The 27,092-nt window shown below is 47.6% G+C and overlaps 7 protein-coding genes and 1 non-coding gene across 8 annotated transcripts; 1 reads left to right on the top strand and 7 right to left on the bottom strand.

Moving 5' to 3' along the window:
- Positions 1-1,399: 1,399 nt before the first annotated feature.
- F4822DRAFT_t95 lies at positions 1,400-1,480 on the bottom strand. The gene has a single exon. It is a non-coding gene; the product is annotated as a tRNA-Arg (tRNA).
- Positions 1,481-2,431: 951 nt separating this feature from the next.
- F4822DRAFT_445113 (uncharacterized protein) lies at positions 2,432-5,786 on the bottom strand (the record flags this gene model as incomplete). Its single annotated transcript, XM_051463342.1, has 4 exons — positions 2,432-2,751; positions 2,809-4,243; positions 4,298-5,483; positions 5,755-5,786. 4 exons carry the CDS (start codon positions 5,784-5,786, stop codon positions 2,432-2,434), a joined length of 2,973 nt encoding a protein of 990 aa, XP_051312771.1.
- Positions 5,787-6,555: 769 nt separating this feature from the next.
- On the bottom strand, positions 6,556-11,279 carry F4822DRAFT_411856 (uncharacterized protein). Its single transcript, XM_051458894.1, has 4 exons — positions 10,764-11,279; positions 10,006-10,688; positions 9,668-9,955; positions 6,556-9,606 (listed from the first exon to the last, which is right to left on the bottom strand). Exons 1-4 carry the CDS (start codon positions 10,798-10,800, stop codon positions 7,036-7,038), a joined length of 3,579 nt encoding a protein of 1,192 aa, XP_051312770.1. The 5' UTR covers positions 10,801-11,279; the 3' UTR covers positions 6,556-7,035.
- Positions 11,280-11,829: 550 nt separating this feature from the next.
- On the bottom strand, positions 11,830-15,891 carry F4822DRAFT_411855 (uncharacterized protein). Its single transcript, XM_051458893.1, has one exon. It carries the CDS (start codon positions 15,338-15,340, stop codon positions 12,179-12,181), a length of 3,162 nt encoding a protein of 1,053 aa, XP_051312769.1. The 5' UTR covers positions 15,341-15,891; the 3' UTR covers positions 11,830-12,178.
- A 1,844-nt stretch (positions 15,892-17,735) lies between these two features.
- Positions 17,736-19,721, top strand: F4822DRAFT_331862 (dihydrouridine synthase). The gene is made up of 2 exons (XM_051455661.1): positions 17,736-18,066; positions 18,129-19,721. Exons 1-2 carry the CDS (start codon positions 17,892-17,894, stop codon positions 19,247-19,249), a joined length of 1,296 nt encoding a protein of 431 aa, XP_051312768.1. The 5' UTR covers positions 17,736-17,891; the 3' UTR covers positions 19,250-19,721.
- Positions 19,398-21,131, bottom strand: F4822DRAFT_331866 (protein phosphatase methylesterase). Its single transcript, XM_051455662.1, has 4 exons — positions 21,093-21,131; positions 20,659-20,950; positions 19,774-20,600; positions 19,398-19,713 (listed from the first exon to the last, which is right to left on the bottom strand). The coding sequence occupies exons 2-4, from the start codon at positions 20,862-20,864 to the stop codon at positions 19,547-19,549; spliced, it is 1,200 nt and encodes a 399-aa protein (XP_051312767.1). The 5' UTR covers positions 20,865-20,950; positions 21,093-21,131; the 3' UTR covers positions 19,398-19,546.
- Positions 21,132-21,329: 198 nt separating this feature from the next.
- On the bottom strand, positions 21,330-22,928 carry F4822DRAFT_411845 (GINS complex, Sld5 component). The gene is made up of 3 exons (XM_051458892.1): positions 22,591-22,928; positions 22,342-22,522; positions 21,330-22,270 (listed from the first exon to the last, which is right to left on the bottom strand). Exons 1-3 carry the CDS (start codon positions 22,713-22,715, stop codon positions 21,911-21,913), a joined length of 666 nt encoding a protein of 221 aa, XP_051312766.1. The 5' UTR covers positions 22,716-22,928; the 3' UTR covers positions 21,330-21,910.
- Positions 22,929-23,769: 841 nt separating this feature from the next.
- On the bottom strand, positions 23,770-26,513 carry F4822DRAFT_431859 (uncharacterized protein; the record flags this gene model as incomplete). The annotated part of the gene is made up of 9 exons (XM_051461544.1): positions 23,770-23,856; positions 23,909-24,843; positions 24,903-25,007; positions 25,057-25,084; positions 25,141-25,146; positions 25,197-25,224; positions 25,286-26,197; positions 26,293-26,346; positions 26,452-26,513. 9 exons carry the CDS (start codon positions 26,511-26,513, stop codon positions 23,770-23,772), a joined length of 2,217 nt encoding a protein of 738 aa, XP_051312765.1.
- Positions 26,514-27,092: the final 579 nt, after the last annotated feature.

The following is a 27,092-nucleotide window of genomic DNA, read 5'->3' as shown; positions in this document are numbered from 1 at the left end:
GTGATGGTAGTATTTCTAATTGAGAGAAAGGGGGGAAGAGTTTAGGGGTAAATATTCAGAGAATGCGAACTTTTATACCACAAATTGAGGTAGGCAATGACTCATTCTAGAAGAATCATGCGATTGCCTATATTCAAAGTTTCGATGGTTGTCGCGTTGCTTTGTGCAATTACCTATGGCACCCGCCAGATGTAGAATAGATTCGTGCCACGAATACTTTTAAATTTTTTCCCGCGTAACCATCTGTCACACTAGTTATGCGCCCTCGTAGGTACCTACACATGTACCCGCCTACTTATGCGGGTGGAATGGGAATGTGCTCAATAGAAACTCCGCGGCGATGTCAACCTGCATAGATTCGGGGGGTACGAAACAGATCATCTGCCTGGTTATCTCCGCTATGAAACTCAGCATGAAATGTCAATCGGAAGCTAAACTTACATGTACTTAGACAGTGGTACGATCCGAACCTAAAAGATGTATCGTCGACATCCCCGCCGCCCCCTTCCTAGGTAAAGTATAAATCAGTCCATCCACGTCGAGTAATGCGGGTACCACGCATTCACCTCTACAATATTCCTCGCTGCTTAAAATTAGTATCCGCCATTACACCAATCAAGATCGGGGAGAACCAGCACCATATAAGCTTGTAAGTATACCCTCATAATGTCCTCAATTGATTATATAGCTAGGAACAATACGCATACCTACCGCATCTCCCGCCGATCGTTCAATGAAGAACCTCGCAGAGGAACTCACGACCCCGTCCTAATATGCTCCGACAACCTCCGGCACGTACGCACCCTTCGATACGATATATATATATACTGGTTGGCATGGAAGAGGATCGGTCGGTCGAGGAGATGGGGACGCATAATGATCAGGATAGAGGCACTGCCGAAAGCGCATATCCGACACTTGGCAACGGCGATGATAGTTTCAATCAATTGGACCACGAAGACTCGGCGACACTATCGTTTTAATCATACGCATCAACGAGGAAGGTGCATCCTATAATGTATTGTCTCGAGGTAAATGTATTTCAATTGGCCTCGGGGTCGTAGTTGACAATGCATTGAATAAGAGACTCACAACTAACCGTAACGCGACACCGTAACGCGACAACGACTTCGAAGACGTTTACAATAAAATAGGCAACCTCTAACGTATTCTAAGTATTCTTCATTCATATTGGTTCGTACCATAGTCGGCATGGTACACGATAGTTGTGGTTGCCAGATTGGTGCCTATCAAAGGATGGCCAAAATATGCAAGCACCAAAGGTATTATGCTGGTGTTATAGACAAGGCCATATAAGTTTTTTTACAAAAAAATCATGTTCATCACCCAATGTTTCTATGTATGAAACAAAAACTGAAAAAGACAAAAGATTATAATAATATCTCTACTGGAATCGAACCAGTGATCACATCATCTACTTTCGTAGAAGTGATGAGCTTTACCACTTAGCTAAGAGAGTCTGCTTATGAGCGGGGGATTCAGACGCCATTAATCCGGGTGCATCCCAGTCTATGAAATACATATCTGCTATATACTAATATATACGTACCTCTAGGGACTTATGCAGCGGCGTTTATGCTCGGCTTAGTGAAGGCAGGGTCGTACAAGACCTGTGCTAAGCCTTAACTCTGGCGAGCAACTCGTTGTTGGCTTCCCCTATCTCGGAGTTTAGAGGTACGTATACTGCCGATTTAGGGGGAGCTTACAAGGATACTAGCCTAACTTGCGCCAATAGGACGTACAGCATCGACGCCTAGCTGAAAAAGAGGTTAGGTATTCGATGGGGTATTCGACCTAGGACACCAAATGTTCATACATCAACCATACGAAGCAAGGTACTATTCACAGGCCCGCCAATGCCATGTCTAATTAACAACAATATTCATACATTCTGGAGTCGTTTCCTTAATGCCTATTGATTATTATCCCCTTTTCCTTTTGCCGTCCCTTCCTAACTCCGTATCGAAAAGCAATCCACTGCGTGCGTCATCATACATGAAACCGTCCCTTCCACTCAAATCTGCCAACCTGCAAGATGAATAAAAAAAAAGAAAGATGTCCTACAAAAATAAGCTCGGTAGCTAAATCTCACAAAGAGAGCTCCATGCTCACAATAAGAAAGATACAGGTTCGGTGAACTTTCCCCTTTTGATTTCTTCCATGGTCGTGACTTTGTGATACCTCGTGCCAATATGCACCTGTGTGATGAGAAGGTGCGTGATAGAATTTGCCAATCAAATCGATAAGCACTCCAAGCCCAAGCTGCTACCAACATAAATACCTAGGTATCTCAGCCGATGTTCACCATCGTCGTCATCGTCATTGTTATCGCCAATCGAATATGCAAGCCATCTCAATGAATGGCCCGTGTGTGATTATGTGTTTGGCCATGGCAATTTAGACAAGCATCTTACATTCGTGATGGACGACGAACTCGTCGTCGCCTACCCTCTTGAGCTCCGTTATTATCGTCGCGTCGTCCTAGAGAAGCGTCCTCCGTCGAGCGTCCCGTGTGAGCGATCATGGAACATATAGCATCCGGTGGCGGTAGATACAATGAGCTATCCGATTCATCGTCGCCGTGGTGATAAATGCCCTTCTTCGATTCTTTCTTTGCGGAATCCAATTGGCCTCCGTGAGGTCCTTTTGAAGATCGACGGTGGTTTGAGGACGCCCGGTCGCGTTGACCTGCAGCCATCTTCTTGTTGAGATCTTCAATACTCGAATATTCTTTAGGTAAAGTTAGTCTGCTGGCTTGATTCTTGTGTTGCTTAACATGTGGCTTACCAAGACTCTTAACTAGATCCTCCCTCTCGTCGAGCGTATCACCACCGACTGAACTTTCGTCTAGTTGGTAGATAGTACCAGTGTTAGCATCATCATGCTCCTCCTCATTAGAACAATACGAGTTTACAGAAACCTCGGTATGTGTTGCGAGGCTCGAAGGGTTGAAGGAAGGGGGAGAGGGAGGGAGAGAACCCCCCGCTCCCTTGCCCATGTATGTGTCGAAGAGCTTACTGGCTTCTGCTAGGTCGTCTTCGAACCAGTGTTCTGCTTCTTCTTCGCCTTTGCCCTGATCCGGATCCTCTTGACCGAAATTCCATCCCTCATCCATAATATGTGGTTCTGAGGCTGCGTCACCAAGCGACTGGTTCGTCGGCGTCGGCGGCATATCCCACTTGGTCCCGAAGTGATGATTGTTAGGTTCGCCTGATCCGACCTCTTCCATATACCCGGCCATGAATCCGCGACGACGTAGTTCAAAGTCGTCACGAGATTGACCATCTCGACTATCTTGATTGCCATCCCATCCACGAATATGACGTCCTTGTCGAGCGCGTTCCAAACCCTCCTCAAACTGCTCGGATCCCGATATCGAGCGAAGATATACTTGATCTTGGTCGCTGATGCGTACCTTCTGTCTACTCTTCAGAATGGGCTGGTATCCCTGGGCTAACTCACGATTTTCGTGGGATATCTGCTTAACACGAGAAGTGCTGTCATGATCGCTATTATGAGTAACTTCGAGTGTATCCCATACCTCATTGCGAGGATTAGGACGAACTTCGTCTTGATCTTGATCTACGGTCTGATGTCTTCCTCGGTATTCCTTATGATCAGAGCCTCCCGATCGGTCCGAAATACTTTCTACGGTGACCTTCTTAGGTACGATCCTAGTGTGTCCTTTATGGGTGACGACTTCAGGGGAGGCCTGACTGCCGTCGGCGTGACGATCACTTCGTCTATTCGCCTTGGAGACCACATCGGGTTGCGCCCGTTTCTCTCGCGTTCGGCTGGTGGCTACAGCGGAACTTTCGGCGCGAGACTCGTTCTTTAAACCCTTAGCTTTGTTCCTGCGGTTGCGATGTTTGGGGATATTTATGCTCGATGAAGGCGCCTTATCATTGATCTTGCGCGGCTTTAAAGTCGGAGATGCTACTGGGTGTCTGCTACGTTCTTGTCCCTGATTTACAAGGGGGATAGGTGGTGTGATTGCAACGTCTGATTCATCCACCGAGGTCGTCGACGGGAGTACGATAGAATCGTCGCCCAAAACACTTGGATCAGTTAGAGTGTTCGATACTTGGCTTGGGCGCCATTGCCTCTTCTTCCAGATACCAATACGGCGGATCTTCGGGGACTTTGGCGTCTTCTTGCCGCGGAAGATACTGCGAAGTATACCCGTATGGGCGGCGCTAGATGGGGATCCTGCGCTTGGGCTCTACGAATAATTGTCAGCTTCGTGGTCTCTTCAATTAGGGTTTAAGTAGCTTACTTTGGACATAGAAGCTTTTCTTGGCTCTTCACGATCAATTTGGGTGGCCAGGTATAGGCATCTACGACAGTAGTCTCGATCGGGAATTTGGCCCTTCTCCAATGGGTGTGCCTCATGATATGCTCTAGATCTAACGTTCCCGCAGCTCGCGCATGTGTGGACATGTTGAAAGTGCTTGCCCAGTTCTAGTCTCTTCTTGGTCTCCTTTTCTCTCTTAGCTTTCTCGTCTTCCGCTGCTTGTGCTGCTAAAGTTGCGTTGTAGTGATCCTCACACATTCTGGCTTCACTGAGGCGATATGTGAGAGGATTGTTACCAGCTGTTGTGCCATCATCTTGCGGGGCTATAGCTAGATCCGGAGCTGGTATTGGTCCTGGTTGGGAGGGTAGACGCGCAGGTCCAGACACAGGTCCAGACAGAGTGTAGTAAGCAGGGTCTGGATATGCAGCTATGGTTTGAGCCTGAGGTATGTAAATGGGCATTGAAACTGCACGATGTCCTATCGGTTGCTGCTGTGGTCCCAAGTACTGATTGCTAGCTGACATTGGTAGCTGTCCAGCGAAGCCTTGGATGTTATTTGCTGAGTTTGGTGGAGAAATCTGGTCGTTCGCCATGACAGGTAAGCTATTAGTAGGAGGCTGGGTGTTCCAATGAGGAGGGTGAAGAACGGGAGGTTGAGCAGGCGGCGGTGCTTCCGCCCATTGTGTTGGGTAAGGGTTGAAGTTCTGGCTGTTCACTCGTGGCATCTCGTTGCGGGGTGTGTTGCTTCCAGGACTCTGATTACCGCAATGCTGACAAGAGGAAGGCGAATTAGGAGGTGGTTGGTGATTGGGTTGGACGACTTCTGCTGGAGAATTTCCACCACATTTACAGGATTGGCAATGCTTGCTAGGTTCGCTCTGGGGAACGGACGACATTTTGGAGATTGGGAATATAGTGAAACCTGAACTCTGGGAGCGAAAGCTCTTGCGGCGACGGTTTTGGCGGTTTACGTTGGCGCAACAAATGGGAGGTTGTTCGCAACCTTCTTTTTGGCTACTACGTTTCTTGCGCGCGAAGACGAGATTACCGCTTTTGGACTTGGTAATGTAAATGCCGGCAGCGTGGGGAATATAGATACCGCGAGTGCTGTCGCCACTGTCCGGATCCAACAATGGCATTTTATGATCTTGCTGAGAGCCAGTGCTCCTAGTATTCCATCAGTGGCGGCCGAGCCAAAAATACAGGAAAGGCCAAAATTTGTTAGGAATGTGTGAATGGAAGCAAGAAATAAATTTCCTGAATGATGCGAGGTGCGAAGGGGGAAAAAGTGATGGTGAAGGTAGATGGAGATGAAGAAGGGAAGAGATGGGAGAAAATAGAGATAGAGAAGATAGATGAGAAGGAGAGGGAAAAGGCAGGAGGGGGGATGGGTAGGCAAAGAGCAACCGGGATAGGGCCAATAAGAAAATAAACATACATCGCACGACGACGAAATTTTGGTGGAGCCATCGTGAATAAGCAATTGTCGTCGAAGGGTGTTGATGGTGATGATAGAAGTCGGCGAAAGTCATTGAAAAGGTATGGGGAGAGGCGACGATGTAGAGGGGTCGTTGCGTCAGCGCCGATTGATAGTAGGGAGTGGGTTGCGCCGCAAAAGAAAAAGGCAAAGGAGCTGGCCCGTTAGGGAATTTGCATTGAGACGGCGAGTCGCTTGACTACGGATGTGGAAAGAATGAAATTAGTACTTGGGGGAAGCACGGAGGAAGTGAAGGTGGAAAAAGAGCAGGCTCAGGGGGTGTCACTTTTTTTCAGGTACGACTCAGTATCTTGTAGACTTCGAACAGCGGTCCTTCCTCTTCCATTTGCTCCTTCCGTCAACTTGGATTCACGTTTTTAAGTTAGGACAAGATATCCACGAATGATATTAATACCATTGTTCCTTCCCTGACACGTAGAGAGGCCTGAATACTTGATAAGGGGTTGATTTGGTAACTAAGAGCCTCATCAGGCGGCACCCTAAATTCGCGTAACGGATAGAAAGTTAAAACTTCTTTAGATAGCCTTGATAGAGAACAATGCACCGGATATAAGACCTTTTAATTCAGCACTGGTCCGATTTCTGTCGGCGGGCCAACTACAAACATCTCGAGGTAGTGATATGGATTTATCACCACTCCCCCCTGATCCCGTATCTATGCTTAGAAAGTGGCTATTAAGCACGTATTGAACCTGGACCGTGTACACATACCACTAAATATTTAGTCAGTTTGCCACAATGTATCAAAATCTTTTTTTTATTATCATATCCTCTGGGTGACTTCCCTCTAAGGAATATGACTACCTAATCTACCTAGGTATGGGGATATAGGCCACTAGGCGTAATCCGAGAAGGTGACAACCTCCTGGGAACCTCCCCAACATGCGCGAACGGCGCCCCTGAATATTTATTTCCGTTTCTCACTTTTTCCCATCAACATGTAGATGCCAATAACGGCTACATGGATAATTCCCGATATCTAAGCTGAACAGGTGTAATTCTTATCAAATGTATTTCTCTTCTGCCTTCTTTCCCATCTACTTCTACAGCATTGTATAAGAAAAAACAAAGTTGTACCTTATACATTCGACCAAATTCTTGTTAAATAAGTGTGAAAAATATGTCGAGGTACCAAAACGTAGTGGTTAGCCTAGAGTATATGGTAGTAATAGGGCCGTTGGTGCTGTGTTAGTCGCTAGACGCAACGAGGTAGTGATATAATCAACTACTGTGGGGCATAGTCTGTTGGAATTGGGGTGTTGTTCTCTCTGATAGAGGAGGAGGGGGTGCGCTAGCTGCCGATGCGCGGCGAGAAGTAAGAGAAGCAAGGATCCTCACGGCCTCAGCACGCTTCTTCTCGAAGTTCCGACTCCGCTCCAATTCATACTCCTTGTGCTGCATTCTGACCTCCTGCTCACGCTGTGCTTCATTTTTGATCTTATCATAATGAAGCGTATGCATGGCTTTGGGCCAAAGACGGTCTAACTTGTGAGCCTGCGGCTCGGGTACACACATCGGAGGCTCGTTTGCTGGCCTTACAACCGAGGAACCGCCCCAATAACATTCGAATGTCAACTTTGCGTTTCCATGTTGAGCTGGGAGCCCCCAGAACATTATAGTATCGCGATGGTATAACTTTACCCAGCATTTACACGCGGCTCTGCTGTCTTTTGGCTCATTGGGTATTAAGAGGTTGTTGTTAATGTAGATCCCGTTGGTGGCCTTCGTGGATATATAAAACGCAAATGTATTTGGATCTGGTGGACTCCGTATCGTGCGACTCGCTGTTGAACGAGGGTGCCCCCAGGGACGGAATTCGTTCAAAGATGCAGCATAACCATCCTTCCAAAGCACAACTCTAAAAGCATTCTTGGGGACCTTGGAATTTTCGGTTGGCTCATAAACAACCGTATTGTTGCGGTCCCTGCCCCACGAAACTACAGGGTCGCTAAGATGGATAGAAATGCCTGGTATTGGTGATCCTGGTGTCGAGTAGAACGCTGCGACCGTTTGTACCGTTTCGGTAGGTTGCGTGCGTGGCTGGGTCTGTGTGTCTGGGGGTAGAGTGTCCGGAATAGACTCTAATTCGTCCTCAACACAGGGAGCAGTGTCAAGCAAATTATGGTCGTTCACCTCCTCGACTACTTGATTGTCACGCTTGAGTGTGGCCGGCCGTAAGGCGAGTGCCCTGCCTATGACCTTGGGTGGATCTCGGCTGTGCGTAGGTGGGAAGTACTTCATTGCGATGTCCCAGAGGCGTGAATGTCCAGGGACAAACTCTTCCTTCCTTTTATTGGCGGCGAACTCGAACGCGTTGAACTGGAGATGGGTCATTTCGGGATAGTTTAAGTGCCAGGTGTCCTTATTCGAGCTATCCCAAAACGTCGTCTTAGGAAGGGGAAAGTCGATTTGACGGCCTGTCTTGCTCTCCATAACTTGGGGAATACTTGCAAGTAAGCGTATTTCATCATCCTCGATCTCGTAGTCATTCATATCTCCTTGGGATTTGAGTCTCTTGAACGATGGCTTGATCCTACTTTCACTTGCCTCATACTCATCGCTTGTATCGTAAGAGGCAGGCTTTCTCTTGCTCGAATTCAAGTTATCGACTCCGGATTGAAGATATGGGCCATTGGCGATAGACTTAACGTTCAGATTTCCAAGGATCAAAGAGGCGCCACCGAGGCTTTGCTGATGCGTTCCTAGTATCACGCTCCGAGAATCTCCTTGAAGATTTTCTCCGGATGGCAATATACCAGGATTTGGTTGGCCCTTCTGTCTTGGCGTCGACAATTCTTCCGACTCCCCAAAACTATCAAGGATTTCGGTTTCTAGTATATCAGTTCGTCCCAGGCTTGCATCCGAAACTGGGAGGTTTAAGCGACCCTCTGCGATTGCCCCAGAACTGCCAAGCGCCGAGTTGTTCACTTCACCGAATAGTCTATTCTGTTGTTGCCCGAAAGTGTAGTTCTCCTTTTCGGCTTCAAAATCACCGGATGAAAAGTCTGGCTCTGGCTCTAGAAAGTCATCTGCGGTAGCCCCGACAGTTTGAAGCTCGTCGAGGCTAAGCTGCGAAGCCTTGAATTCTAGCTCCTTATTTTCCGCCCTCCCTGTGAACCAGGCATGAGATTGGAGCTCTGAGATTGATGCTCTGGTTTCTGGTCGCACGTGGATCATTCTCGTTAGGAAGTGAATGCCGTTTTCGGATACGCCCAATTGCCTCAAGGGATTGGCGTTGACTGGCTCTTTCATGATGCGGTCGAGCAACTCAGTATATGTGACCCCGTTCCTCACCGGGAAGGGTGGACGGCTACTGAGGGCGTAGAATAAAACACCGCCAAGAGACCAAATATCCACTGCGTGATCATACCTCTCCCTATCAACAGGCCTATTGTTATTTCTATTTGTTCGCCTGCCATTATCATCGTACGACGAATACTCGCTGTAGACTTCAGGAGCACAATACAGAAGGGTTCCACAAAAAGTTTTGAGGAATGTTTGTTCCGTATCGATCATTTTCGACAAGCCGAAATCTGTTAGTTTGACGACGAGTGGATCTATCGAATGTATTAGGATGTTGTCGGGTTTTACATCACGATGCGTGATCTTGTTTTTATGTAGGTATCCAAGCGCATCAAGAAGTTGGTTTGCCATTATTTTGACATAGGGCTCCTTGATCGGGCCGTTGTCCATGACAAACTTGCCGAGATCTCCGCCGGGAACATATTCCATTATAATGAAGAACTGGTGTACGTCCCAGTCAAAATGTTCGATGTATTGGACAATGTTTTTCTTTGCCCAGTTAGAAAATCACTTCGAGGACGCAGTGACATCAAAAGGAATAGCAACTTACATGATGGATCTTCTGCATAATCTTCATCTCATTCTCAACCTTCTGGTCTAGAACACCATCCTTCATGAATCTGCGCTTATCTAACTCTTTGGCCGCATATGGTGAACCGTCATACTTAGAGGTGACCTTATGAACCGTAGCGAAAGCGCCCTTTCCGATCACGCCTACGCGAGCATACTTCTCGCCACCACGCCACTCTCGAGGTAGACGTGCAGGTGCTGGTTGCGTGGTTTCCCATGTATCGTCGGCAGTCCCGCGCCCGTTCCGGATAGGTGTAAATAGATTTACCTATACCAAATTAGTAACTAAAGAATATATTATTTCAAGAACTATCTTACATGGCCACTCGGTCCGGGCCCGATAGTCCTGTTGACATCATCCACTTGCCGAGTCCGTCGAAGATAAGTAATCAGTTTCCTCCTGTACGCTATATCGTGACCCTCGTAGCGGCGTGGAATGCGCACAAGGAAGACAAGATCGTCCGTGCTTTGATGCATAACAATTTTGATTGTGGATCCGCTCTCGAGAGTCCTCTTGGTAGCATCATTTCTCTTGCGGAGTAACTTCTGGTCCACTACCGTACCATTTGTTGACTGATCTTCTATCATTACAGTGCCATACTTGTTGACGAATATGCGAAAATGAATATTGCTAAGCCGCCTATTAGGATCGTGCACGAAGCGGATATCACATCGGTTTTGGTTGCGCCCGAAGGTGAAGCCTAGAGCGGGTTGCTTCAGCGCAGATGACAATTTGATCACAAGAGCATGGTCTCCGATACCTCGAGTTCGACCAAATTCTTTCGCATCGTCTTCCTTATATAGATCCGCGTCAATAGCGTCGGCGCTATATCTTCCAACAACATGATGGGCGTATTCGGCCGAAGCTGCGATTCGTTCGACTTCACGGCTGGCACTGTCGGAGTTGGGGTACAGCAGGCAGATTATGTCGGATATGTCTTCGTCGGAGAACCCCGAGTTTTGTTGTCCATATCTTCGAGGATCTATGGCATTTTGTGTAGCTACATAGTCGAATGTTAGAGATTGTTTAAACGAAGCAGACTTCGTAACGACTAAGAGTCTAGGTAGAGTCTAACCTGGCTGGGTGGGTTGCGAATCGTCAATTTGATCCATTGGTAGCGAGAGGTATGCGCCAGGCCACCACTGGCCGCAAAGACGGTGGTGAAGGCCTATTCACACCGACTGCAAGAAGCGCTGCTCAGGCAGTCGGTCTGGAGTCGCACCAAAAAAGACTTCAAGCTCTTCTAGCTAGCTTGAAAGCCTTTGTTTTGCTTATTGTAGGTTGTGGTCATTCAAAGGGACTTCGATCGCATTCTTCGGTAACAAAGAGTGAGTAGAGATTGTTATTGTTGCACGAGTTTGCCGTTACAATTCGCGAACTACCTGTGAACTAAATTGAGGTACTGTTAACTTTTTTTACACAATGTCTTGTCTCTAGTCGCTTAAATATGATATGTACATGGAATTATGGGGGAAATGTGACAGATAGGTTGGAATGGTATGTCGTCGCAGGTTAGGAGGGACATTAAAGTAAAAACTTAAGAAGAGTCGAAGTTTTATCATTTACGTTCGATCACGTACGGAAACCTTCGTAGTGAATAAAGTGCACGAAGACCTCAGGCGAATGCACGCGGCAGGTTGCATCAAGTGCGGCTGCCCGTTCAACCAGCCTACCCACCAGTAACCCACCCACCTAACCCACCCTGCTATCGCTTTCTAGGCTGTCTTTCACCGACCCTGTACTGCCTATAGCACCTATTTACCCCACAACCTTAGGAGAGTTCTATGGCAATCGAGTATAATCGCCCCACTTACCTGAATCCTATTCGACACTTTCCCCCTTCTGGAATAGATAGATGACCAATCACGATCATAGGTCATAGTTTCGGATAGGTCCGTCAACCGCCGCGCCGCCGTGATGCATCCCACCCTCCTTTGCGAACCGCTATCTTGGAATGACAATAGACTTAAACTTTAGATGAATCTGAATTAGAAATTAACCTTTCATATAGAGCATGTTGTGTTCTTGTAGAGTTATAAGTCTAAATTAAACCCGGTTTTATGTACTATCGTACAAGTGTACTTTAAGATACCTACCTACGTAATTATATGATATATCATCACGCTTTGAACAGAAGATCATTCAAGTCATACGTCACCTGGTGACATTCTTTCAGGTGACTTACACTAGATACGGTACAGTAAAGTACAAACCCCCCTTGTTTTCTCGGAGGAAATAATAAAATATGATATGCTTATTAGTCCATGTATGTCGGCGAAGAGAAATATTCTTCGAGTCCCGACCATGGCTGTATGTATGGGAATCCTTTTTATGCGAGTGCTACTGTATATGAATTTTTCCGATGTCCTTATAATGCCATTGTAATTTAGTAACCCAATGCATGCATGCCTCAGCCTCAAGATATTATCCGGAACCCCTTATGAAAAACGACAAGAAACACACACATCATCAATCGTCAAATTCCAATTATTAGAAGAAACCCCTCTTCTTCTTGGGCTTCTGGTCCATGTCTTTCAAAATGTCGTCAAACGTGCTGCCTCCAAGGGACTCCTGTCGTGAGCTATTCCGTGAGTCGGGATGTGCGTTGACTGGAGAATCTGGGAGACCTTGTAGATTGCCTGAAGATCTACTACGATTCATCACGGCGCTAATAGGTCGTTGGACTGGAGAACCGGCTCTAGCGCTAACAACACGCGACCCCGGGATCGGGAGACCGTCCGAAGGAAGCGGGATAGGCTCTAGACCTAAGGCTATGCTCTTTCGGTAAGATGAATTTCGACCACCGGGTGATGCTGTTCTCTGTCTTAGTGCGACTCCAGGGGGACCAGATTGAGGAGACCCGGTTCGATCTATCAAGCCTGGGCTTGTTGAGACGCCGGGATCATTATCCGTAAATACGGATTGTGGTGCTTGTAACGGCGATAAATTCTCTTGCGGTGCCGGAGGACCAACATCATCACCAAGCTCCCAGCGCTTAGCTGCGAGCCAACAATGACTACGATGGTATATACCTTCGATACTGAACTCCACAGCGTCAGTCGAAAGCTCCACCAGACCACCTCCGCCAGCTACTTCGTACCACCTCTTCTGTACCGCAGGCGCATCTTCTATCCAAGGCGGCTGACCTCGAGGCGGTTGGCACAAGAAGTATTCGACTCCCTCCGTGAATTGTAGACCAGGAGCATCTACCACCAACATAGGAAGTGATTGGATAATGACATAGAGGAATAGCCAATAGCCGATACGTTGATCTGCCATATCTTGCGCTGTCTTCCCCCTAGCTTCCTTATGCTCAAACTCCTTGAACTGCTCAAGGAACGGAATGCGTAGCTTGAATGTCTCAAAGTCGTACGCCTTGTTGAGAATGAGAAGCATCTGGTATTCTTGCAAATTTCTGTCTAGCCGGGACTGTTCCTTATGAGAGAGTTCGTAGTAGTTTTCCTTCACGCTTGTCATGTCCGGCAATTTGGGAAGATCGAAAGGAATAGGAGGAAGCACAGGAGGCGAGGACTGATCGAACTCCCCAAGAACTTTGCGCAAAGCCGAAAGGTGAGGATTCTTATGCCCTGTCGTATCATCCGCACTCTGATCGATCACACGTGTCGTAATGTCCTGACGGTCGACGAGTAGGTCATACAGCGCGCAGAAGTCCGAGTAGAGTATCTTTAAGACTTGTCTGTTCAGACCACTCTCTGTAAATGGATTCTTCTTGCTGCGGGCCTTGGGCGGCCAGCTTCCGAAGTTAGCCTTGTAGTAGCCGAGAACAAATTGCTTCATTCTACCAAAAGACTTCCTCCAAGCATGGAATTTGACATCCTTGTACTCTGGATTAGATGTGGAATTAGCGACACCGGAAAATAGAGCCGGGAAATCAAATGATTCCAGTCTGTTGTTGACGCCATTCTGCCGTGTCACTAGCTCGAAGTACGCGCGCTCGAGTCGCTCGCGCGTAACGCGAGATACTTGATTCCAAAGAGGAGAGTTCAGATCCCGAATAGCAGAGTATTTCCCCACGGCGTGGGCAAATGCCTCATTGTAGAGGGTCATTGAGCGCATCCGCTCACCCAGAACTAGCGCCTCCAATGTCTTCTCCCTGCTATGCCTCACATCTGCGAGAGCCATCTGGTCCATGAAGAAGCCGAAACTCATCTCGACCGATTCCCCATATGTCGAGCCATCGGCGTTCGTAAAATCAAACTCCCTCAGTAGGGAAGCGATCTGAAGGAATACAGCGAAGAGAGTCGATTGCTCCTTCGTGCATACCAACGGTTGGCCGGTCAAAAATGCGAACATATTTCGAATCGATATTAATCGCTCCATATCCTCCTGCGACCTGTGTCCTGAAGTAGACATTGAAACAGGTAGATAGAGTCGCGACTCTCCATTCCCCTCGGACTCGGGTAACGGCGGCGATTGTACTCTTCGGGTTGCGTCGTCAATAGACAAGCTATCTCGACCAAGAAAACTCCGAGCTCGGCTCCTACCCGAACCCGTTGGAGATGTCATCTCGTTCTCGATAAGTTCGACGAAGACCATTGAGTAATCGACGACGAATGAAGGGACTTTGAAGGACGGTCCTGTTCCGACTCCTTTAGGATCCAGATAGATCAATACATCCCCGGCCTCATTCCACAACTCTGGAACTTTCTCTCCGTTGGCGAGAAAAGATGTGTTGTAATCCGCATTTTGTCCTAGAATCCATGCCGCTGCACTATTTGCCTTTGTTGTGTGACCCCGGGATTGAGACCGTGACCTTCCTCCACCAGGAAGCCAACTTCTCCTCAAGCGTCCCCGCTTTTCCGCATCTCTAGTCGGGCTCTGACTTCCATTGCTAGACCCCGGACGAGACCCGGGTGCAGGAGTTGCGGTAGAAACTGCTAAATTCCCGGAGGCAGGTGCGGATCGAGTGGTAGGTGGTTGTGCGGAGACACTTCGACCCCGAATATCGGGAATTGGTGATGTTGCTCGTGGTGCCAGACCCGATTGGGATTGAGAAGGTTTGTGGTTAGCGACGGAGCTACTTCTTCGCCTTTGCTCTTTCGTAAGTTTCGGAGGTGATCTCGGTTCTGATTGAAAAGTCGATACTCGCGGAGGGGCAGAATAGTTCTCTTCTGGGGCGGCTTTTTGTAACTTTCCCGTGGAAGAATTCGTCGCATCGCTTCCCGATGTATTCCGAGTGTGGCTCGCAACGGACTGGACAGTGGCAGGGTTGTCGGAAGGACTAATTGTTTCTTGTGAAATTCCGAGGCCTTCTACCTTCTCGGAACCTACTGGTATAATCGGTAAGCTCGGTGGTCTGTTTTTGACGGGAGATTGTTCAGGTAGGGGTTTGCGGTGAACATTTCCCGCGGAATCTGTATGTGAAGTGCTAATCAGTGAAGGGAAGAAAGACGACAAGCGGTCAAACCGCGACTTCGCGGAAAACATTGAGGCCAGCCCTTTAGTATTTCCAGACGAATCTGATGGATATATATTTGCTTCAGATTGAGGTTCGGAGCTAGGAGGGGTGTTCTTTTCATCAGACACCTTCCGCTCTTTACCAGTATCTTCAGTGGAACGAATGTTTTTGGGGGAAGAAACAGAGGTATAAATGGAAGCTTGGCTTTCCGACTCACTCAAAGAGGATGCCATGTTTGTTTAGAAACAAGCAAGCACAGCCTTTTTCTTCGTTCGAGAACAAGACAGGGTGTGCAAAAACAACCAGGTAGGTAAGTACCTAAGTAACCCCCGTGGATGAGACGGAAACGGTGCACGTGTAGTGAGTAGTTGGTGTGTCTTAGTTAGTCCAGTACGACAGGTACGGGGCTCCACTAGCTAATATTAATGATAGTAGTGCGTAGTTGAGCAGCGATCAACCTGGGACCTGAGGGAAGTGGGCGCGGTGGTTCCCAGCGTGACGAGTCCCGGATGCGTGGACTCGATAGTGCGGAACGCCTCGGTGGGTAAACGATTTGTTCGAGGGGGGAGTAGGGGGTGAGTTAGGAGCAGATGGCTAGCTGTGCTGTCTCACTCGGTTAGTTTAGAAGGAATGGGAATTTTGTCAATAGCTAATAATTCCAAGACAAATGCAAAAAAAGGCAGACGAAACATGGTAATGCCCAGGGCGAAAATGGTGCAATAATCTCATGTAATTTTGGGGCGGCAGGATTTTGTTATGTTATGTTATATTTGTACCTTCTAAGTATGTGTATTAAGTCTGAGAGTCAAAATAAATGGTACATCCATACATATGTATCCATGATCTAGGAGGGGTGACGTCGGCTGTTTGTGGAGCTGTACAAGCTACCTGGTACTATGCCTAGGTACCTAGGTAGTAGGAGGATGTATACAGGAAGGGGATCCCTCGGATGCCTAATACCATCCGTATGCCGTGTATACCAATGATATGTACATTTATGTATCGTCGCATTTGTACCTGAGTACGTACTACCACTTATACGCACTTTGCAGGTTTTAAATAACGCCCAAGACGCCAGCATTGACAGAATTTTTCAAATACTACTCACTAAAGGTACTCACTTACGTACGACGATGAACAAGCACCCCGTAAATGTTTTTCGTAAACTTCTTCAACAACGCAGACCGGAACATCGGAGTTGCACATCGAGCTGACCACTACTTGATTCCTATTACTACTTGATCTAAATGTAGGAAATCAACTGAGTCTAGCGATGCTCAGCCTACTTATACATACGATTACGATTGTACATCCCATACGCACCTATGCTTGCCAAGCGTCCAGAAAATAACGGTACTTCAGCCGCAGCCTCCAATTTCTGTTGCCTAGCACCAACCAGAGTCCAAAAGTCCAAAGTCCTATCCTAATGTGTGATACGTGTGTATTATGCCCAGCGCGGATAAATGGAGGCCGTTAGCTACGTTCTTAGAACTCTTATCACCTATATGAATAGTAATCTGTTGTATTTGTATGCATTTTCGAGTAGATGCTCGATGACGTACGCTTGGCATTACGAGATGCAGGGGACAGGATTCATTCCTTGCACTCGACGCCGCAGGCTAACGTGAGACCCTAACGATATAAGTTTCCAAACGAAGCAACAGCATTTACGAATTAAGGCAACAATAAACAAGGCTAGCTATGTGTATCAGGTTATTCTATTTGATACTAACATCTAAACAATGGATATTCACCCCATCCATTCATTTATTTGATAAGTTCTTCTAACTGCCGAATGTGATTGTTTCAGCCCAAATAAAAAGGGTGTCAGGAACCCAAAGAATGCATATGTATTGATCATACGAAAGAACCATAATAGCGGTACGTCAGAAATGGTTACCCTTTTAAGCTTCAGGGTTTCAAGGTTCCAGGTAAGGCTGCAGCAGATTTAACTTCAGGCTCTTACATCAAATGCCATGCAGATTTTCGGGCCGCCGCGAAAACTTTGCTTACATACATAAATTTTATATGTTCATAGGTGGGCAATCTATAATTAGTAGCTCATAAGTAACCCCTCAAAATTTAACTTCAACCATGGTACATCGCGATACATAACTCTTCATAAATCCCGACGAGCAAAATATCATGTGCTCGCGACGTAGGACGTACAATTATCATTTTTGTAATACTTCGGAGGTAAGGGAGGGTTGCGTATCCGGGTAGGACTTGATGGGTGGTAAGCAATACGGACATTCATTTGCTTAGTTTTACGGGAATGTGACACAGCGCAACATAGATCTGCTATACACCAATTTGTATGACAATTCTGGAATTGTACTTTGTACACTTTTATGTAGTACTTTGGGCGACGATTCCAGAAAGGTTCATTGGTAGCAAAATGCGCAAATGATAATACCAAATTCCATTTAATAGCTCACACTAATATCAACATCACTCCCATCGTCGTTTAGCCCAATGAATTAGTTCTTGACTAAAGGGCAACTAAAAATGTGATTGGAATCTAGGAACTAAACAAGGGAGCTTCATCTCGATGAAAATAGGGGTCTTCCAGCTAAGGGACCTAAGTACCGAGGTACCTATTCACATATATGTAAAATTCCGATGTTCCGACATCCGGGACAAAGGTCGAGTCCCGATAAGATAAGATTAGATAGCGAAACTTTCCCTCACTCAACCCTCAGCATACCTTAACAATTTAACATTTTCCAATGTTGTCGCCCTTGGTCCTTCGCAACATTTCACGTCAATAACCCACCCCTTGATATGTCATGGTTTGCCCGCGCAATCCGAGGCATCATGGCGTCCGAACCGAAGAAAGTACCCATTCCCCCTAACGGCGTCGACTACCGGGGTAAAGTCGTCCTTGCGCCTATGGTCCGGTCGGGAGAGTTGCCCTCTCGGCTGTTAGCGCTTCACTACGGCGCAGATTTGGTATGGGGTACGTCTCCCTCCTTCTCTCCCAGCACATACAAATAAAGCAAGCAACTCACATCTAGCCAGGTCCCGAAACCGTAGACCGCTCCCTAATCGGCACAACACGGCGCTTCAACCCGACCACACAAACCATAGAATGGACGCGCAAACCCTCACTAGGCGGCAACAACGGCAAAACCCCCCCCTCCGAAATCAAAGACAGTATAATCTACCGCATATACCCAACCCGCGAAGGCCGTCGTCTAATCTTCCAACTCGGCACCTCGAACCCCACACTCGCGGTCGAAGCCGCGCGCCTGGTCGCTGCGGATGTAGTAGGCATCGATGTGAACGCGGGGTGTCCAAAGCCCTTCAGCACACACGATGGGATGGGCGCTGCGCTATTACGAACACCTGATAAGCTATGTGCGATCCTGGAGGCGCTGGTGCAGAATATAGTGCCTGAGTTTCAGATTGGGATTAGTGTTAAGATTAGGATTTTGGAAACGGCGCAGGAGACGGAGACGCTGGTGCGTCGCCTCGTGGCTACGGGGATTACGGGGTTGACGGTGCATTGCCGGACTACGCCTATGCGGCCCAGGGAACGCGCGATTAGAGGACAGTTGCGCATGATTGCGGATATATGCCGCGAGGCCGGTGTAGCGTGTCTAATGAACGGCGACGTGGAGAACCGGGATCAGGCCATGGATTTGATAAAAGAGTACAGCGTCGACGGAGCCATGATCGCGACGAAAGCCGAGAAGAATTCAAGTTGTTTCCGGAGCGAAGCCGACGGAGGAATAGCACCATGGGCCGAGGTTGTGGAACGATACATACAATGCGCACTGGACGTTGAGAACAAGTTCAGCAACACCAAGTACTTACTCTGCCAGATGATACCGGGAAAAGCACCGGCATACCGCAACATCAGCGCCTGCAAGGGTTACACCAGGATGTGTGAGATGCTTGGCTTCGATCATATGCTCGAGCGAGCCCGTGAGGTCGATATAAGTCGTGATCTCGATCCAGATTATCCAGAGAAGAAGCCAATCACGAATGCTAAGAAGACCAACGACAGCGCGCTCGCTGCGGGTGGTAATTTAGCAGAGTCGCGGTCAAAGTCGCACGCGAAGAAGGAATTATCGGATCGAGGGGTCAGCACACAAGCTGAAGCCCAACCGGCCGAAGCTATGGCGGTATCAGCTTAGATTAAAAGGGGCGGTGGGTTGCATTGCGGGAGTCAGTGAAAGCAGCATTTACGGGCGTTAAGCAGGTATTTTTGTATCTATCCTCTTTGGATTTGGAAGTAGATGAGAGCATTTACATGGACAATCACGGTTCACGCCATGGAACTATAAATGGATTTGGTAGCATTGAAAACGGTCAGGAGCTATACTCGAGGTAAATAATTATCGCAATGATGCCTGCCTATGAATAAATTCCCCAGCCAATTCATCTTTAGCAGATCATATTCTTGCTGTTTGCGACCTGCGCTTCAATGCTTTCTAGACCTTCTTTCCCTGCTTAATGAGGTCGGATACCTTAGGAGGTAGTACCAAGGCACTTCTATCATTGCGCTTGTAGAAATCAACAAGGGATATCGCTGTCTTCTCGGGTAAATCTTCGTGTATGAAATGTCCCGCTTCCGGGAATACCTGTAGGGCATATTTCCCTGTTGTGTCACATTAAATCAGCCTTCTAGAAACCCATAACCTTGGAGCACTGTACGAACCTTGCATCTGCCCAATTGTTAACTCGGTGTCTAACCTATCCGTTCCCGCGAGGAGTAGCAGTTTTCCTCCTCTTGCGCCTAAGAATTTCTTGCTTAGGCCCACGAACCAATTCTCCCAAAATGGTTGTGTTGCACCAAGGTCAGTCCTCCACTTCCAAGGTCTCGGGTCACCTGCGACGTCACTGTGTGTGAGTAAAGCCGGAACGCTAGTTCGCGCAGATATCGAATTGCGGATAGTCCTCGTTCTGATATGCCAATCAATTCCTGACTCCACAGTAGCAAACCCGGCTGGTCGAGTCGAGAGATAAGTATGCATGCTCTGTAGTGCATCGATAGCTGAGCCTTCGACCACATCCAGAACAGTAATCCCAAGGAGTTTTTTGCCAAGTTGCCCGGACTTAGCGAGCTCAGTGACGACCGCACCTCCAAGCGAGTGCCCAACTAGAATAAGAGATGGTAAGTCTTCCCATTTCATTTGCATCTCTGTCTCTAAGATTGTAGTGAATACATCATGAGCAAGGGTTTTAAGACTGAGGTCGATAGGCTGGCCTTCTGGGCAAGTTGTTGAGCCATGGCCTCGCGCATCCAACGATAAGATACCAGCGGTTGGAAGGCGTTTCCGAATTTCGTCTGCGACCACAGCGAATGATAAGCCCGATGAACCACCACCATGATGCATAACAAACAACGGACCCTTCCCGACGGGGGAAGTTAGGTATGCATGAATGGTCGGGCTTGTTTTTGGGTTAAAACGATCGCAGAGAAACAATTCTCTCTCGAAATAGGCAGTCCAGGGGATCTGCTGGAGGGTTCGCCCTCTCGGCGCGCTGTATACCAAAAATCAGCCGCTACAAAATGATGGCATGTGAGGTTGAGAAGGGCTACCCCAGTGGTCTGGCAAATAGGTTTTGGCTAGGAGACGGGATGACAGTTCCCGTGGAAGAAGCAGACGAAGCCGAAGATGAATCGTCATCGGGATGCTCTGGTAATTCGGGAACGCGGTCGGCCTCATCTTCTTCCATCTCATCGAAGCTCCCAGCAGGTAAGGCGCTTAGACGATTCTTCGCCCAAGCCTTCTGAAGATCGCTCATGTTTAATATAGCCAATAGCTATACATAAAAGTAGCCGCCCGATCACCGCATGAATAGACCGATCGGGTGGAGCAAGGTTCCCTTATCTTAAGGCGGTACGATCGATAGAAGATCAGTCAAAATTTATGGGAATAAGTCATAACTCGACGAACCGTAGTGTAACAATCTTTCAAAGCTAGAAGGCAGTCGGTTCGGGCGCATGCAACGGAGTACACATAGACTAGATACCTTGTGTACTTTAATATTCAAATGAAGCGAGCGTTTGGTGTTTGATAAAGAAAGAATACAGGAGAGACTTTCACAAGTGGTTTCTTGTTTGGTGGGGCCATTTGACATCACTCATCGTTGCACTTCCCTCTGCTAGCCCCACCGCTGTTTCAAAACCCTCCGGGGCTGGGTAACCTTATATAATGGAGACCTTCCTCTATAAATTAAATACTTCCTACGAAGTACCTACATGTATCGCCTATTTTTCTAGAATACTAGTTAGTAGACACGATTCTTTCACATTAGAAAATAAATAGCTTTTTAACTCTTTATATTTATTATACGATTCTTCAGATTAGACCAAAGGATAATAGCATCAATCTACCTTTTAAGATTCGTTGGGAAGTGAAGGTACCGAATCTAACGGTGCCTAGCCGTTCTCACTCATAACCCCAATAAACTGCCGAGTCGATGTGCCAAGGGATATCCCATGTGTTAACTTCAGATCAATTTGGGGAGCACACGGACTTGAGTTAGAGGTAACGGCCAAAACCCAATCTCTAGGTTCACGCCCAGTGAGAAACCCCGTAGCGCGCTCGGCGTTCTTCGACATACCTAGGTAGCTATATCATGCCACCACAGCAGCTGCTCTCTGCAATAGAGGATGTTGGGCTGCTGATGGTATACAATATCAACTTGTCGCGTAGGGATGGAACGCGTGAAGAGGCCTCGTAGAAACAGTATAATATGTCCCGTCGCTATAGCCGCCGTAGCCAGAACGTTTATAGCGACCATCCAAGCCACATCCGAGCGAAGTTGTTCAAAAATCGGGCTATGCTTCATACTATCTCCGCCACTCCCGAGTCGACCAACTTCTTCGCATCGGACCACCTCAAGATAACAACATCACCATTCTTGCCATCCATCTCGCCGTCAGCGTCAGTACCTCGACCTTCGACTAATGTATCCCTAAGCAAGCGAATAAATACTGCCATATCGAGGTCCGGCGCATCGATCATGCTAACGTTTCCAGCAGTATCGTTTAGGTTCTGGAGGGGCGGCGGGAATGACCCTAAGAAGGATGATAGGTAGTGATTATGTAGTAAGGCCTGGTGTCGCGTCGCATACGCTAGTTCCGCTGGTGAGAGACGCCCTCGGAGCGCGGGAGTGGAGAGGTAATGTAAGGTATGCTTGTCGATCTAGCATAGCAATGAAATCAACATTGATAACTCGTAAATATGTGGTATGATGTATGAATCTAGGTAATTACCTTAGCTATGCGAGCTCTTAAATAACTCCGTACCAAAAACTTGAAGCGCTCGAGTTCGGTTTGTATGACGATTAAGGCGAAGTTGGTCTTTGGATCCATGTCGCCAGTCATATCCTCGATTTTCTCAATCTGCTGTTTTATGCGCTCGTTGACACGCTCAAATAACCCATCAACTGGCCAGCTATGCTAGTCAGCGTTGGATCATAATATCAATCGCAGAAAAATGCGCGCGCGGTATTGCATACGTACTCGAGGAGTTCGGGCGACGATCTTTCGGCCATCCATGCTCGTGTTAGCGCTTGAAGGTCGCGTGTTTCTTCGGGGATCGAGTTGAAGGTAGGGTCGACTTCGCGCAGAATGTCGTCGATATCCATTCTTGATGCGATTTTCTAATTAGAGCGATTGAGGGTTTCGAGTTCATTGGTTTGAAGGTAAGCCGTTTTTCAATTCGCGACTACGTTTTCGAAGTTTAAAGAGTGAATGGGTTATTGAACGCGGCATGCTAAATTACAGCGCGTCATTTTGAAAGGGTTCTAAAATTCCCCAGGTTGCGATAGTGGTAGCTGTAGTGGGGTTAGTTAAAGAACCCCACTATCGTATACCTTCTGTGGGTACTTTTTCTAGGTACCTCTTGTACGCTAAATACAGTATGCCAAGGAATCGTGGCAAACGTTGTCCCTGGAACGACAGTGGAAGTTACCACTGAAATGGCACTAGAGTGTTACTGCATTAAACCCATTGCCGGCTGCCAAGCCTAAGCCAAGACGGGTGTCTTCCGGGTCTCCTACCTCTCTCCCAGGGGAACGGATACCCGAATTCGCCTATTATGTATCAAATCCTATCCGGTAAGTGGGAACTTGAGTTGCTTCGTGCAGTCCTACGTCGATTTACTTGGGAAACGATGTGACGAAATATGCGCGGCTAAGTTAATCACGGGGGCTGAAGCTGTAACCGCATATAAAACCATACTATCTATCATGGTGCTATAAAATGCCTCTTACTGATACGAATGTATATGCCATAATAAGTAGAGTTATATGATGATGATAAATACAATGAGGCATATAAGAAAATTTCATAAATTCAAGATAATAAATCCTATATCTAACCGTAAATAGCAGATATATCAAGTTTGATCCATAACCCGGCTATTCGCTCGTTCCGTTCTGTACATATTGCTTCGCTACGCTATTCGACAAATGATATAAAGAGAAAAACGTCATATAATCAGTCCAGTCCATCTCAAAGGCGAATGCCTCCAGTAAAACGTAATAACCAAACGTGTGGTTGGTTGGTTTGGTATCCCATATGCCATATCCATATCCGTATCGTTGGTATCAACCTGCAAGGACAGCCGCCTTGCAAATATTACATGGTAGACATTACACCTCGTTTTATTTAATCTTCCCGTATGTATCGAGAAAAACGTTATCCAATAAATTCCGTGCTTACCAAGGTCTCCCAGGGCGTTTCCGTCTCCCATACTCTTTGCATGAGTCGACGCGCACTGTGTATCTAAGATATCTTGTTAGAAGCAATAGCCAAAATACAGACTTTTTCAACTCACCTGGGTCATCCCGTGATTTTCAGCTGTCACGAACCTATTCAGGATAAGGGTTCTGTGTCCCTCGTCCTTCGCATCACATCCCGCAGTGAACATAGGAAATAGGAGACATGATTCTGCTGTTCCACCCGGTCGAATTCGACCAAAACATTCAATGATCTTCTGCACGGCTGTTTGAACCATCTCATCCTCGGATCGCTTGCCCATGATCCTACGATAGAGATGGACAAGACCTGCCCAATGGAATGCCTCGTTAGTCGCTTCCATCTCGCGCCTATCCCACTTTTCTATATCCCCTTTTTTGTGGATATGCTTGCAAGGAACAGGCGATTGGACCATGCTCTCAGTGACAGCTGCTTCGATCTTTGCAGCTTGTTCGAAAACTTCTTCACTTGGCTCCCAGTCGTTTCGCACATTGAAATCGTCCCCGATACGCTCGGAATCGCACTTCCTAGCAAGATCAGCAATCTTAGCAAGGAGATAGATACAGCGCGTAGTAAAACCCATGATGCAGTCAATCTCATCGTAGCCATCGTCGATGTCATCCACTTCGTAGTCGAATATCCAGGCAGAAGACGAATCCTTAGGCCCTCCACTAAGACTACCAATCACATCTAGATATGCAGCCCAGCTCCACAGAAAAGAGCAAACAGGATCATGACGGAAATTAGATTGTAGTCCGCGTAGGCCACCTGGACGCGCTGTGATCAGTTCCCTTGCGAGACCGAGGTGCCTTTGCCATGGTATGTCGTATCCAAAAAGTTTCGGTGAGATGATCTCAAGTGAAGTCAACATGATGGCGGTCGCAAGATTCGTGTTTGAGAAGTTCTTGTTCGGGTCGCTGAGAGCCTGCCGGAGAGAGGGAAATACATCATCCACCCAAACAGCAATCCTGAAGGTTGGCTCCGGATGATTGAGAACTCGTGCTCTATGCGAAGCTATACATATGGTATAAGTATAAATGTTTGCTACTATATGGGGTATATGACGGCCTTACCTGAATATGCTAGGAGGAGCGCTAAGAGGTTATCATTCTTGACGGCCATCTGTGGGAGGATTGTCCGAAATGGATTGGCGTGAGGATCATCATATGGGACGAGGACTTGGCTGGGGTTAGCAAGTGTTATGGGTTTGAGAGAGAATTGGCTTACCTCGAGCGGTATGGTTTAAGAAGTGATGCTAATCGTCAATATGTAAGTCGAATTCCTATTTTTCATTCAAATATTATAACTTACAAAGTACTATGAATTGTTAGACATGATTTTTAATATCTTATTGAGGAATTACTTACGAGAAGGTTCATAGGATTGTCTATGAGTCTGGTTGGATGTCAGTAAGCGCTACACGAGACACCCCGCCTTTGAATAAGGCCTCACTTACGTGGATGGGAGGGGTTCGAGATTGCGAGGAATGTAAATCGATACGGGCTTTGAGTAATACCCACCCTCTTCCTCCTCGAATTCATTAGTCTCAACTCCGAATCCAAATTCGGTCCAAACCATATCGTCACTGTGTTGCCCGAAAGGGTTATCTCCTTCGCGTGGTAATAGCGGCGATGAGCCACTAATGGCGGCCATGTCATCATTTCTACCCAAGTCGAGGTCCGCAAATCCTCGGTCGACGCCATAATAAGTTGAATTCGCCGATGGTCGCGATCGTGTGTCTATCGGCGGTAGGCTGGTGCTGGCGCGGCTACTATTTTCATCCGGCCAAGCCTGAGGACCCGGTGGTGCCGATAAGAGCGAATTGACGGAAAGTCTCCGGCTCGCGTGGCGTTGATCATCGTCGCTAAATGTAGACGATGTAGTTGGGGTCAGTGGGGACCCGGCCGACAAACCAGACCCGACTGTGAACCGGAAGGACGCTACGCTCGAGTCCAAGGTCGAGCTGGCTGCAGAATTATGTCTCTGTTCAATCGGGCGCGCCGATTGGAGCTCGGGCGACTGGAGATCCGACGTCAGCTTCGCGCGCTTACTGGCAGGCAGAGGGGAGTCCGTATCGTCAACACTCGTAGATGACGGATTTTCTAAAGGAACTACGGCCTGAGGAAGTACTCTATTGGTGTTGTTGCGCTCAGCCTTTGGCTGGCTTGACGGGCTGGTCAGGGGTTCCAGTCTCCGTGTTCCTGGGGCGTCTGCCGAAGGATATTGATGAACCAGCTTGAACCCTCTGGCGGGCGGTGATAAGACCTCTCGGCCAAAGTCTATCACACCAGGTTCTGGTCGTTTTCCTCTTCGACCTTCCCAGTTCAGTCGGATGCTATAGTCACATGTTTCACCGGTCCTCTGGCAACTTTTTAATCAACACGTATTAGCTACATTTGGATCAAGTCACACAAACAGGGCTTCGGGAAGGGTTTCAGATAAAAAGAAAGGCGTCAGCTATACTTTAAACAATTGGGTCGCTCTTCACCGCATTTAATCTTGCGGTTCTTACACGGCCTAGTCACTGAGTCAGCTGGGGGTGCGCAAGCAAACGGGCGGAAGAGAAAAAGAAGGGCAACGCAAGCAGGCATGTATATAGTAGCAAGCTGTCACAGCACATACCAGCATCCATTTCGACTTCGCCGTTTCGGTTCAGGTGCGCCGGGTCTTTTCGGGCGTGGCATGATACGCCGACGACTCCTACTATCGATGAGTGGCCTAAGTGTGGGAGATTGTACGAGCACAATATCCCTCGTTCCAGCGGCGACTGTGGCGCATATTCGACATGCAGGACTCTCGGCCTGAGAGGCAGCAGTATTTTTTTCTTTTCTTGGGAAGGATTGTTACACGGCTCTGCTGACCAATGCAGGATTGGGGAAGGGGAAGGGATGATGGGATGATAGATGAGATGGCACAGTTGCAGTTCCGAAAGATCGGTTGCGAGAAATATAACCTGTCTCGGGTATGGTGATGGTTGGTGGTAATGGGTGGTGGGAGGGCGACTTTATTGTTGGGATTGTGTTGATTGATATATAGCTCTGCGCCTTAAACGCTTCCTTCGTTCTGGGCGCGTGAGGAGTTTACAAGACCTTTTTTTTTTTTTTTTTTCCCTTCCTCTATTTTATTTTTCTCGACTACCTACCTATCTTCGGTCTAGTAATGCGAAGAGATAAGGCCAAGACCAGGTACAGTAGTCAGTCCGGCGGAATGGCGGGGAGTGATTGATCAAAGAGACGTGGTAAGCACACATTTCTGCATGACCC

The sequence above is a fragment of the Hypoxylon trugodes genome (genome assembly GCF_022578975.1).
Source record: "Hypoxylon trugodes strain CBS 135444 unplaced genomic scaffold F4822scaffold_7, whole genome shotgun sequence".
NCBI classification, from domain to species: domain Eukaryota; kingdom Fungi; phylum Ascomycota; class Sordariomycetes; order Xylariales; family Hypoxylaceae; genus Hypoxylon; species Hypoxylon trugodes.
Note: the sequence above shows the minus strand (reverse complement) of the source record. Positions and strands in the feature narration are given on the sequence as shown.

Bases quoted from the DNA above. Each gene is read 5' to 3' on its own strand.
- F4822DRAFT_411856 (XM_051458894.1), bottom strand. From the start codon at position 10,800: ATGGATCAAATTGACGATTCGCAACCCACCCAGCCAG. The intron at 9,956-10,005 runs GTAAGATAGTTC...AATTTGGTATAG, and splicing joins GGCCCGGACCGAGTGGCCAT to GTAAATCTATTTACACCTAT. The intron at 9,607-9,667 runs GTAAGTTGCTAT...AACTGGGCAAAG, and splicing joins TTATGCAGAAGATCCATCAT to AAAAACATTGTCCAATACAT.
- F4822DRAFT_411855 (XM_051458893.1), bottom strand. From the start codon at position 15,340: ATGGCATCCTCTTTGAGTGAGTCGGAAAGCCAAGCTTCCATTTATACC.
- F4822DRAFT_331862 (XM_051455661.1), top strand. From the start codon at position 17,892: ATGTCATGGTTTGCCCGCGCAATCCGAGGCATCATGGCGTCCGAACCG. The intron at 18,067-18,128 runs GTACGTCTCCCT...ACATCTAGCCAG, and splicing joins CGGCGCAGATTTGGTATGGG to GTCCCGAAACCGTAGACCGC.
- F4822DRAFT_331866 (XM_051455662.1), bottom strand. From the start codon at position 20,864: ATGAGCGATCTTCAGAAGGCTTGGGCGAAGAATCGTCTAAGCGCCTTA. The intron at 20,601-20,658 runs GTAGCCCTTCTC...TTTGGTATACAG, and splicing joins CTATTTGCCAGACCACTGGG to CGCGCCGAGAGGGCGAACCC. The intron at 19,714-19,773 runs GTTCGTACAGTG...GTGACACAACAG, and splicing joins AACAATTGGGCAGATGCAAG to GGAAATATGCCCTACAGGTA.
- F4822DRAFT_411845 (XM_051458892.1), bottom strand. From the start codon at position 22,715: ATGGATATCGACGACATTCTGCGCGAAGTCGACCCTACCTTCAACTCG. The intron at 22,523-22,590 runs GTACGTATGCAA...TGACTAGCATAG, and splicing joins TCGTCGCCCGAACTCCTCGA to CTGGCCAGTTGATGGGTTAT. The intron at 22,271-22,341 runs GTAATTACCTAG...TTGCTATGCTAG, and splicing joins TAAGAGCTCGCATAGCTAAG to ATCGACAAGCATACCTTACA.